At 43.6% G+C, this 12,447-nt stretch overlaps 1 protein-coding gene across 2 annotated transcripts in view; it reads left to right on the plus strand.

Moving 5' to 3' along the window:
• The first annotated feature begins 496 nt into the window (after positions 1 to 496).
• Positions 497 to 12,447, plus strand: part of PIKFYVE (phosphoinositide kinase, FYVE-type zinc finger containing) — a 41,310-nt gene continuing 29,359 nt past the window's right edge. Inside the window, exons 1-14 of one of the 2 annotated variants that reach the window (XM_032964772.2) lie at positions 497 to 688; positions 3,416 to 3,588; positions 4,148 to 4,333; positions 5,025 to 5,137; positions 5,274 to 5,445; positions 6,680 to 6,926; positions 7,372 to 7,467; positions 7,642 to 7,711; positions 8,551 to 8,708; positions 9,281 to 9,392; positions 9,895 to 10,048; positions 10,667 to 10,834; positions 11,141 to 11,212; positions 11,581 to 11,710. In XM_032964772.2, the coding sequence (XP_032820663.1) occupies positions 3,423 to 3,588; positions 4,148 to 4,333; positions 5,025 to 5,137; positions 5,274 to 5,445; positions 6,680 to 6,926; positions 7,372 to 7,467; positions 7,642 to 7,711; positions 8,551 to 8,708; positions 9,281 to 9,392; positions 9,895 to 10,048; positions 10,667 to 10,834; positions 11,141 to 11,212; positions 11,581 to 11,710 (1,844 nt within the window). In that variant the 5' untranslated portion in view covers positions 497 to 688; positions 3,416 to 3,422. Of the gene's footprint in view, positions 689 to 3,415; positions 3,589 to 4,147; positions 4,334 to 5,024; positions 5,138 to 5,273; positions 5,446 to 6,679; positions 6,927 to 7,321; positions 7,468 to 7,641; positions 7,712 to 8,550; positions 8,709 to 9,280; positions 9,393 to 9,894; positions 10,049 to 10,666; positions 10,835 to 11,140; positions 11,213 to 11,580; positions 11,711 to 12,447 lie in introns of those variants that run through there. The other variant, XM_032964781.2, reaches the window with a different exon arrangement.

Consider the following 12,447-nt stretch of genomic DNA (forward strand, 5'->3'; position numbering starts at 1 on the left):
GAGTGAATCGGTGAGTGCTGGATCATCATTCAGCCTATTTTACTCTGGAATTACGATCAAGGCCAGTGATTGAGATATAAACTGGGTGCACTTACCCAGATACGATAACAGTATTCCAACTTCGGCCGAATGTGTGCCTTGTTTTAACAGTAATAATTGTTTGGCGTCAAAGAAGGCTTTATACAGAAAATAAAGCCAAGCTTATATGATACATCGTCAGCCACATTAGCAGCACAGTGCAGATCATGTGAGACTGTTGCGCTAAGCAGATTGACGTTTCTAGCACAGGACTGCTTTGGCTATACTACCCTCTTGCTGCCCAACCAAGTATAGCAACAGCCACGCAGACGTTTATGCCAAATATGCCTGTGCTCGTCTAAAGCATTATCCAATCACATTACCTCGGCAGGCCAAACACAACCTGCTCAGCATTCCCATTAACGGATTCAATTAAATCATCCACCACGTGCGCCGAATCACCCCCTCCCCCCCACACTACGCCGCGCGTCACGTGATCCGCGCGTGCTCTCGCGCTCACATGACCCGCGTCACGTGACCGCGCCGAAGATTCAACATCGCAGCGAGACCGGGTGCCTGAGATCGCGCACCGCGAGAGATTCAGCCGCGCTCAGACCACGCCGCACGACGACGACAACAACAACCGCGGCGTATCGGTGGCTGTTGCAAGGTAAAGGCACAGCCCCGACATTGTGATCGCCTGGCGCAGAGAGCGGAATTTCCCTTCGCTTCCCTCCCCTCCCCACTCAACCCGGTTTGAGGCCTAGTCCTCTGCGGGGCCTTAGGCTTTACCTAGGTCGGGCTGCTCGCGAGGGGCGCCGCCGGCTCCGCGGGTGATGTCTGGGATACGCTGCGTCGTCTCGAAGCTCGTTCAATTACATGTGCGCGCGACTATGCGCGTATGTGATTTCGTTAAACTGTTAGGTGTGACGGGTAGGTGCAGCAATTGGGGTAAATACTTTTTCGGTTTGAGGCGAGGCCTGTTTCCACACGGGGTTGGATCTTGGTTTATGGGGGAAAAGAATGCTTAGAAGTTACGGTCTCTTCCAAATTCCGTAATTACAGCAATCTAGTGGATGTGTATTCTTGGTTATTTCGGTAAAGTCGCGTGGAAGGGAAACAATAAAATAATAAAAATTTCAAGCAATAAAATTCTCACGACGTTTCGACTGCAACACAAGCAATCATCATCAGGTGTGAAAACCACAGCAAGAAAATTTGAAAAATCTAAAAATCTAGTGGATGTGGTTTGCATTTTAAATTGTCATTCGAGTGGTGTCCTTAACGGTATGGTGGCGCGTTAGGCCTTTGCATTCAGTCCCCTTTTACCTCAAGGACGCTTCGATCACATGCCGGACATCCTGGTTACACAGCCTAAGTATGTAGGACCGATGGGAAATCATTGATTTTTGCATCGCGTTGTCAGATTAAAGTCCATGGCTGGTGAGTGGAATAAGTGCAGTTCAAATGAGCGCGATGCATTGCTCGTGTTTTGCTGGTAGCAGTGGTGGAAATTCCACGTTCATAAATTTGAGTCCAGTTTCACCATATAGAAACAGGGTTGGGAAACTTGCAGACCGCGGGCAGTGACCCATGATTTATGTTATGAATTATGAATGAGCGACTACGTAAACGATTTTATTTCATCATTAGACCTCCTTTGGCAGTACCAAAATGTAATAATAGGGTTTTTCCCCTTTTCTGGCAACAAAACTGAAATCTTTTTACAAGGATTCATGTCTGCATTAACCACAATACCTGCAGTCAAAATGCAAAACAAACAACATACTATGATAATATATGCATTGTCCTTGAAACTGATTGGTCCACACCAAGGGACGGCTTTCTTTTGAGCCTCGACCCAATTGGTGCTCGACCAGAGGACGCTAAAAGGCGTACAGCGTACGCTGATTCTTAAAGGTGCAGATTCTTAAAGGTGCATTGAAAAATTTGATACTCCGACTGATGCTTCTGTTGTTGGAGTAACTCATGCAGCCAGCTATGGCTCTAGGATTTTGTGTTACATGTTATTTATGTAGTTTATTGTAAAAAATCGGTCACAGTCCCTGTGATCACTGTTACGTTCCAATTATGGCTTTATTTTTTGTTGATTTCGAAAAGTTTTTTGGTTTGGACATGTTTGTTTTGTTGTAGTACGGAGTTAGACTGATGGCCTTAATCTAAGTTTTCTTGTTGTTGTTTGACTTGCATACCACTGGGATTTTTTGCACACAGCGTTGATGTACGGTGCTTTTTTCATGAATATTTTGCTGTTTTTTTTCATGGATTTTCTATTTGCACAGTCACTTTAAGATGTTCTTCTTGTTAATGTTTTTGGTTTTTTGTTTGTGGTTGCACCCGATTCAAGAGCCGAATGGTTCACAGGGCTATACCAAAATAAATAAACTGAAAAATAAAACCGTCAACAACAAGGCAAAGCAAGGTGTCGGCGCATTTGAGGAAGTCTCCAACATCGAAACCGACAAATAAGGGACTACATTACATTGAAAGTAATAGGCATTCTGCAAATATTAACATGACTGAAACTATAAGTAATGCTTTCTTCCCAATTTTTCGCAATCTTTCTGTTTCTATAGCATTTATGGTCTAAAGTACTGGAATAGGCCAAAATGTTCAACTTCTGAATATATACTTTATTTTTGGGCAGTATAAAACAAATGTAAGTATTTTTTACATGTATACATTATCTGGGAAAGTAATCCAAAATTGCATTGCTCATGAGCGTAGCTGGCTATAGATTAACAACATAACTTTGAACTTTTCGGTAAAATATCAAAGCAGAGATCCTTGAACTATAATTTAAAAGGCATTATCTACCTCCTCTGGAGCCAGTCGTCCTTCACAGCTCCCAGTCACCACAGTCAAACTGACTCGTGCATTGATTGAAGTTGCACCGGGCACTATCAATCATTGCCTTCACCTTGTACTTGCATGGGTGAAAATGCACTTGTTAAGTTTGGTTTTGGGAAATTGAACAATCAATTTACTCTATTGTGCGCTACCGTAATTGTTGGTGGGATTAAGACAAAAGCTATGCGAGAGCATACACACTCCATAGCTGCGTTAAACACGTGTGCGTTTACAAATAAAACGTGTAACCAAAATCACTTTAAGATGATTACAAGTGTGAAATAAACTCTATTTGTATTGTATTATGACATATCCTATGAGGTAAGGGTCGAAACTGGCAAAAGTGCCATTGCAGTACAAGTTGCCATTTTCAAAAATGATGTGTGCACACCTACTCCATGTAAACATCCAATGGATGTGCAGTGGAAGATGAATGCCATGAAACTTGTTGCCGTTGCGTCTTGCTTTGCCCAGTGATTGCTTACTCAATATTTTTGCTAATCTCTTCCCTCCTTGCTTTGCGGAGGCGTGGTATGGCGTCGGAGGGGAGCCCCAACCGTTACGAAGTGCTGGATCCTGAACCTATGAGAAGCGCCGTGCCACATCTCACCAGCTTCAAACCGCTGTCCCCGCATGAGGAGGACCTTCCACCTCTCCGCTCTGCCTATAGCTCCATCATCAACCTCTTTCGCTTCAAAGGTGCACACTGTCCCATAAAAAAAACTTGCTTTTGGTTGTCCTGCTGTTTTTTACTCCTAGCGTTTTGTTTCAGTTACTATTTTTGAACCAAAGTTTGTCTTTGAATTAAGTTCATGAATACATTAAGTAGTGAAAAATCATGCATGCAATACCCATGGCTAATTTAATGTCGTATAGCATTTTTGTTGGGAGTATTAGCAGTTTGTTAGCAGACAGGTACCTCTGCATATTTCAAAACATTGCTCTTTGATCTTGTTTTATCTTAAAATTTTGGGAAAACGTTTTAATCAACTTGGCCGGTTTTCAATTGGTTAAGTCCTTACAGTAACACCATTATACAAAAGTTTTTTGTTCATATGAATCCTCTTTATTAAAATTACAGTACTCCCCATTATGAAGGAATGTACAAACAGCTAATGCATTGACACTTTCAACATTGGTTGCAATGCAACCAATGTTTCAAAACGTATAATACAAGGTGACTATATGGCTATAAAGGAGCATGTTAGTCCATTGGAGATGTATGAAGCATGATAATTGTGCCTTAATTCTGTTTCAGGGAGTGATCCAGTCGTGCACAAGGGTGAGCAGCAGGTACGAGTTGAAGGGAGCATGGATTCCCATTTCACTCCCCGAAGGGAGTCTCAGACGGATTCGTGGCATGACCCTCGCCAGGAATCCAGCTCGGACACGAGACAGGGCGCCCGTGAGCACAGAAGCCGCACTGTGCGCTCATCCGGCCAGGGTACGTGGGAGACGATACACATGGACTCTGGCCCAAGTGAAGCCTCCAACGTTGACAGTGAAAAAGGATAGGGTCATCTTAAACACACTTAACTAATATTATACTTATTAATGTTTGTTTTCTTTAAAACAACACTTCTGGGGATACAAAACTCGTTGAGGGAAGATCACCTCTACGCAAAGGTGGTGTATTTGTTATAGCGAATGGTTTTAAAATGCAATACAGTTGGGATTTATACAGTACCTAAATGCAACTACATCTTAAGACATTGCACTAAATATTGGGATATGGGCATTCTGGGGAAAACGGGGACCTATTTATATGAAGAAAGTCGGACCATAGAAAGGTCTTAAGCCTAGACGTGGGCAGGGAGTCGACGGCATCGATGGCTGGAGGAAGTGAATTCCATGCTATGGGGGCAGCAGAGTAAATTATGGTAGAGACAATATTTATCCTCAAAATAAAACAAGGCAGTGCTTTTGCAGTAACACTACAGGAATTGACTTGCATTGCTTCTCATAGTCACCATTAGCAAACACACTTTCACAAAAGGAACAACATACAAGGTGTAATTCCTAAATTGGAGGAAGAGGGTCACATGTCTGGTGGATTACTCGGTGTTAGCCATGAATTCTTAGACATATATAAAATGGTATGTTTTCCCGATTTTTACAAAGACTGGATTTTACAGATGCATCACAAAGGAAGGAAGAAGGACCAATAGACCCACGCTCAGCAGTGCAGCTCAGAAGTCTGGGTACAGTGGTGAAGAGGTTGAAGGAAATCATGGATGGCAAAAGTCAGGCGAGTTAAAATTACAAAACATGTATTATTGCCATTTGCCCAAACAAAACAACATTTTTGAGGTGTCCACTGATTTATGTATATCAGTTATGGAAATAGAAAGTGGTAAATAATCATGTTATCACTTGCATCCCAGGACACAGACCTCAAACAGTATTGGATGCCGGACAGTCAGTGCAAGGAGTGCTACGACTGTGGGGAAAAGTTCACCACCTTCCGCCGCCGCCACCACTGCAGGCTTTGTGGCCAAATCTTCTGCAGCCGTTGCTGCAACCAGGAGATCTCTGGAAAGTTTATGGGCTACACAGGTATGTGTCTAAAGTGTATGTAATGCAGCTGATCACTCTGGTTTTAATGATTTGCACATGTTGCCTGTGCAGGCTGTGATACGCAATACCTGAGGCTATTTTGTTGCTCCACTTGGATGAGGGCCTCCCCATGGTGTGCAGATCATTGGGGGATTTGACAAATCTGAGTGTGAAAGTGGGGAGCATATGTAAGAGAAAGTACAGTATAATAGCAGGCGGTCTCCAGTTTACAACGGTCAGATTTACGGTGATGGACATTTTACAACATTTATATAATGCTACCATGGATCGATTTTATGATGCACAAACTTAATTTGCGACGCATATTCCGACATGACTTGGAGCACGTGTTTGAACAGTCGGGCCTGGTTTCTGACTCGACTTTGCGTGGAGCTTATGTCATCCTCGTGTTTTTGTGGGTTTTCACCTATGAAAACCTGAAAATATGGCTGCTAAAAGGAAACAAATCGGCAAGGGAAATTTCTACTGTTTCTGTATGAAAAATAGGAGTCCGATTTACGACTTTTTCCAGGAACACATTGTGTTTGAAAGCAGGGACCGGGGACTAACCTGTATTGGGTTTCCTGTACCGATCTCTGCTGCCCACCATGTATGACTCCAATAACCCGGCGTGCATCATGGTCACCCATCCAAGCAATAGGCCGAACCGTATTTATCTTCTGAGATCGACCACATGTTGGGTAATACGATCATTGTCAAAATTGTTTTTTTTTATCATACAGTCATACCTCGGTATACAACCGCTTTGGAATACGTCGAATTTGGTATACGTCGTGTTTTGACGAGAAGAAAAATGTCTTGGGATACGACGCGCTTGCTAGAACTTGTATGGGTCGCGAGATGAGTCACTGCGTAGACCCCGTTTACGACTCCTCCCCTTCCTCACCACCATCCTCGTAGGCTATCAGCAAGATAAAGTGATGTTAAATTTTATTTTTATTTCAATTTATTTTTTATGCATTTATTTAAATTTATGAATGCATTGTAGTAATAAGTAGTGTGTAAATTATTGTATACAACCACAATAATGTATAACATGCCATATAAAATGTAACTTCTTATACTCTGGAACGGATTATTTCCTTTCCCTTTATTTCTTATGGGGAAAAATTCGCTTGGTATTCGTCCTACCTTCTGGAACGACTTAACGACGTATACTGAGGTACCACTGTATACATTTGGTACATGAAGCATTATTTGTTTTCTGTCGCAGGAGATCTACGGGTGTGCAACTACTGTAATAAGGTGGCTATGAGCTACACGGCCTCGGCAGATGGAGGCTCCCTGGGAGAGGACCTTTCCCTGCTGGCCGACCAGGCGTGCGGTGGGAATGGTACTGGGGCTGCTGGTGGGAGTATCACGGCTGCCCTAGAACAAAGCCACAGCGAGCCTCGCACACCGATTGGGTCGCGCAAACCCAGCCGCGTTGGTTTCTTGGAGGAACAAGTCACTTGGGGCAGGTGCGGTTTGTCTCGGTCGCCTTCATGTAGGGTGTGTCGGTTTGTGTCTTGCTATTTTGGGTTATGAATCCAGTTGTGAATGTCGTTTTTTCTGGAATTTCCCCCCGCCCCCCCCATGCTTATTTGTGGGGGTCTCTTTCTGGTCCCCTTTTTCCACATTCTTATCGGTTGTCTACATCCACACCATCCTGGTTCACCACTTCACACCACCGTCTGTCTTGGCCTACCTCAGTATCTGCCCTGGTGCTTCCATGTTCATGACCTGACGTGTTTTTTTCCCCCGCTCGTGACCCATCATAGCAATCTGAGCTGACCTTTGATGTACAACGCTCTTGAAACTGTTACAATTGCAACTGCGACATTAAGTTTTGGTTGATGAATTCTTGTGTTTTCAGCCATGAGAGGACTTGACTTGTGAACCTCGTGGTGGGTGGTGTTTTTGTAGCCGAATGGTGCAGGAGCCGCAGAGCAGCGCTCGAGCAACTCTCTCCCGCCTGAGCTCTGTGCCAGAGGAAATCACTCTCTCGCCATCTCATAAGAGGTGGCCAAATGCATCCTTTGTTCTTTACCTTAATGCCAATATTTAAATGTAATTCGTTTTCAAACTTGGATTTCGATTAAAAAGCTTGCCGTCTCATCGGTAAACTATCTGGATAATGTGAAGCGCAGTGTTCATTTTTATTTCTTGCTTGGCGCTCTTTCTGCTCGGTTTCAGTGCTGCAAGTCCACAAGTTGGCCGGAGTTACAAGTTGGATATGACAGATGAAGAGCGAAAGTTATTATTGGTAAACTTGCTTTTTAGCTACGGGACCGTTTTGCCAGTATCAAAATGATGAGAGAATAAGGGTGGGTTTTACCCTGTCTGGCAATAAAACAGGTGATAAGATGTTCAAACCATGTTTTTCCACAAGTATGTGGTTAATGTACACTTGATGCCATATTAAAAATGTATCCATTTGGTGTTTGAACATCTTAACACCTGTTTCATTGTCAAGGTAAAACTTAATCTTATTTTATTGCTTTTTTAAGTTCTCCCACAAACTAAATCAACCTTTCAAGAGTAGTGGGAGAATGTCCTAAACGGTTGTGATACATACCTGTCAAACCCTTATTAGTGCCTACTTTATTACAGACCAATTCAGACCTTATTGGTCACCCCGTGCCCCTTGTGAATCTCAACATTCTTCCTATAAAGTCCCACCACAAGGGAGAAACAGACCAAAAAAATTGCCCGCATTGAAACAGCTGTACGCCGTATGGACCTGAACTCAGTTTCCCTGCATAAGAATACGGGTAAACCGTATCGGTTGACACTGTGAATAGCTGCATTTATTTCACAGGTGTTGCAAAAGCAGACATGTCTGTGATCTTGGAGTTATTTTTTGTTATTGCTTGTTAAAATTTATACATTAGTGTGCCATGTTGAAAGTACATCTGGCTGAATCACCCCAGTGCCTTAGGTATTTGCCTGTTGTGTGTTTAACAGACTACCTAGCTGTGACTGCCTACCTGCTGACTATTTTCTGGCAAGCCAGAATTGAATGCTACATTGGAAGCATTGCTACCAGCGTTATTAGGTTGCAATTCGAAATGCGCATGTTCAGGATACCTCTGTTTATGCCAGGACTCGGTGCAGCTCAAGGAGCTGTGGCGGAGGGTCTGCCATTCGAACACTGGCATGGAGTTCCGCGACCACCGTTACCGCCTGCGCAACCACCCCAACACCATCGTGGGCAAGGAGCTCATAGACTGGCTCACTTTAAACGGGCACGTGTCCACCAGGTGACTGGCTGCCCAGTCACAACCACCATTGGTCATTTGTTGGGAATTGAAGAAATAGCTTTTTAAGCATGCATTTTTTAAATAGCAAAGTTAGTAATTTCAATATTTTTTTTAATTAATTGTAGTATGGCTGAGTTTGCAACTGGGTTCAAAACACTGGGCTGGAATCGCTGAGATCCTATTTTTATATTTTTAATCTGGGCAGCCACTCATAATTTAAATAGTCTAGTGATGGTGTTACCCTTACCAATGTCTGTGCAAAAAAAACCCTTTGCTTAAAATGTGTTTTGACTTAATTTGTATAAGCTACAGCTCTTCATGTTGTTTTCCTCGAATGGAAAATGTTAGTTAATCATAGGATGAACATTTTTTTGTAGCAAGGTGTGCAGGAAAGTACAATGCCTAGATTGTGGATTTCAATTTTATTAAATCACACCTGCCAAATATGGTATGTGTAATCAATGAATCTACTACCACAGGAATTCATGCCATTCCCATACACCAGTTATTTTTCAACAGATTTTAGTATTTCACTAACTGTTTACTGTCTATTGTGAATGGTGCGTCTCCAGGGAGCAGGGTCTTGGGATAGGGCAAGCATTGGTTGATGGTCACTGGCTGGATTGTGTCACCCACCTCGATCAAATATTCCGAGACGAATATGCACTGTACCGACCTCTGAAGGTAAATTACATTTTAGGTGTAGTTTGTAATATTCCCAATTGAAAATAACACGTGGCAAATGTATGAAGAAATTATAACACCTGTTCAACAGCCCTTAATTTTAACTTGCCCAAACAAATTGCAGGATTGTGCACTAAAAGTAAAAGGTGCATTCCTGTTATTTCTTGTTTATGCCACTGCTGGCAGACGGGCTTCCACTAGATGGAGCTCTAGAGTTTCTAGAGGGTGTTTGGAAGGGGGGGAGGAGTACCCACACTTTATCCCACCGCATGTAACTTTTGCAGATCAATGAATTGGTGTGCACCCAGTTATGCTGCGGAGTGGACGGAGGTAGAATTTTGGAAACTATCTCAACTGTGAGACTGGGAGATTAAACTGGAAACCTAATTGCATGCCCAGTGTGGCTAACCTTGACACCACAGCAGCATTTTGCGGTACTTATTGAAAAGTCCATTAATCGTCCATGCTGTTCTCGTTTGCACTTGCTCGTGAACCATATTAGAAAATGGTGTCGTCAGAGCCAGCTTCCCCTGACACAGCTTCACTGGACTCTGTGGAGGGCCCATCGGAGCCCACGTGGTTCAAGGACATTAAGTACGAAGACAGCGACTCGGAGGGCTCGCCAGGGAATGAGCGTATGAACAGCCTTCTAAAAGGTATTGGCTTGTACATCTACTGCCTCCTACATAGACGTTTTTTAACAAGGTTTTTGCATATTTTAAGACTGACGGCAAACACTTCTGTGCTAATTCCTTTGTCGAACACCGAGGGATTATATTTATTATGTAACCCCATTTTTACTGAGGGATAGCACTTGCATTCACGCTACCACCTGTTTGCCATCATGCTTTGTGGGCAAAAGCAAATTTTAGGCTGTGCAGACTGCCTCAGATTGGCATTTGCCTAGGAGCGAGCCCATTTTCATTTACTTGCTTTTTGCAAACAAATATTAGCAGGCCATTCTACTTTGGAGTGGACACTTCAGCTGAGGCACCACAATGTTAGCACCATGCTAAATGCTTTCATCTCTTGGAATGCAGTGAATAGCGCTAACTTGGAAGCTGTTTACGCAGTGGTGTGATATGCGCACGCAACCGAAGACTGGTGTACTCTGGAAAACTTGTGCAAATTTACATGTGTGAGGGAAAAGTAACTTTGAATTCCATCGGGTTTCATTAGTGCTTTTCAAAAGTGATTTGCTTTGTACAGGTTGCTCTTCTTCAGTGGAGGGCGTGCGTTTTTGAATGACGCTTGTCCCCCTCCGGGTGCTTTAGGACGAAGCAGCCCAGAGAAGCGGGCGTCAGTGAGCAGCTTCCATTCTGTGGCAAGCACAGATTCAGCCGCCTCCGTCAGCCTCAGCAGCGATCTGGACAATGTCAACTTCCACGTCAAGAGGCATTCGAGCCAGCCACATGTGCCTCCGCACTACACCGAGCAGAGAGGTCTGCTTTTGCCGTGTGCGCATGGCTGTCTTGCACAGCTTGCATGACCTTGGTGTACCCGCAGTGAGGAAACGTGCACATTGATGGATGCCATTTGGAATCTGTTCAGAATTTAACAGTGCCATTCTAACTCCTTCGTTATCCTTGACTGTTGTGTAAACACACACACAATCGTTATGGACTTGTACGGCTGTCCATAAAGTATTTATGTAAATTTAGAATTACATTTTGAATATTTAAAATGCGTTTTTTTGCATCTAATGTGCGAGTGCCCATGTTTTTTTGTGTTCATGCATGTTTACGCAGCTCATGTTCTGGCTGGACAGCAGTCCCAGGATGAACAACAAAGCATCCATATAAGTGACGACTTTATAAGAGGTATGCTAGGTTCCACTAAATTCTTACGATAATTTCAGAAAATATAATTAATTGCCTTTTGGTTTTGTGTACATAATTGCTTAACTGAAAATAATGGAATTTATTAAATTAAGAGCAACTTGTAATCTTACAATTAGCTTACATTAAACATCAATAAACTTTCACGACCAATATCCATAATAAAGGAGTGTTTTTTGGGTTGGATCGCATGTAAGTGTCGTTAACCTGCTAGGTGATGTCATCACTGAGCCTATCAAGTGTGAAGACCAAGGTGGGGGGAGTGGGGGGAGTTCATGTAGTCCTATACATTTATAATGGAATAACATGAAGAAAAAAAACTTGTTTAATTAATGTTGCCTTTCTGGCAGAGTCATTGTACACCCGTGGTGTTGAGAAGCCAAACAAGGACCTGCTGCTCACCCCGCTGGGCTGGCACCACAGCGCCCTGGAGAACCTTCGCGAGGAGAACGGCGAGAGACCGGCCATGGAAATGTTACTGTAAGTGTTGCACACTATTTGGGGAGGGAAGCCCCCTTGTGACATTTTTAGTTTTCAAACAAGTCGGGGGGGGGGGGGGGTGGAATTAATGTATACTCGTGGATGAAGTAAGACTTTCGAACATGGGTTTTGTCGTCAAGTGTTTAATTAGCAGTTCGAAGACAGGTTCTGTGCAAAATGCGTTTGCATATGTAGTGACATAGAATTAGCTCTGCAGTAGCATAGCGCTGGTGGGGAAGGATCTGCAGCTTACAGCAGCCCTGACAACCGCAGGCTAAGTGATAAACCAGAGGGGGATCTAGGGGAAAGGTTACGGAGGGGACACACCAGGAACCCGCGGGTAGGTTCTAGAAAGGGGGCATGGCCAGGGGCGGAGCCAGGCCACACTGACAGTATAAGAGGGACCCCGAGAAGAGACCTCGGGGCTGTCGTTTGAAGTGAGATCCCCGTCATGCTGCTGGAGTCTTCACTGTCGTCTCCGTCTTCGCCATCTCGGTGTCGCCTGTCAGGCAGTTTTACCAACTGTCCCGCTGGGTGCGTGTTAATAAACGGTGCCTCCAACTCTTAGTGTCTCCGATTCAGTCACTACACATTTGCATGCAGTCCCTTTGCTCTTGTTTCTCCACATTTTTGGGAGGCTGAATTTGGCCAATTTTTCTTTCTGGTAAGCCCCTTATAGTGATGACTTAATATCACATTTTCATTCCTAATTATATCATGTTTATAGGAGTTAATGT

This window comes from Petromyzon marinus, chromosome 2 (assembly GCF_048934315.1).
Source record: "Petromyzon marinus isolate PM22_M1 ecotype Great Lakes invasive population chromosome 2, UKy_Petmar_22M1.pri1.0, whole genome shotgun sequence".
Taxonomy (NCBI): domain Eukaryota; kingdom Metazoa; phylum Chordata; class Hyperoartia; order Petromyzontiformes; family Petromyzontidae; genus Petromyzon; species Petromyzon marinus.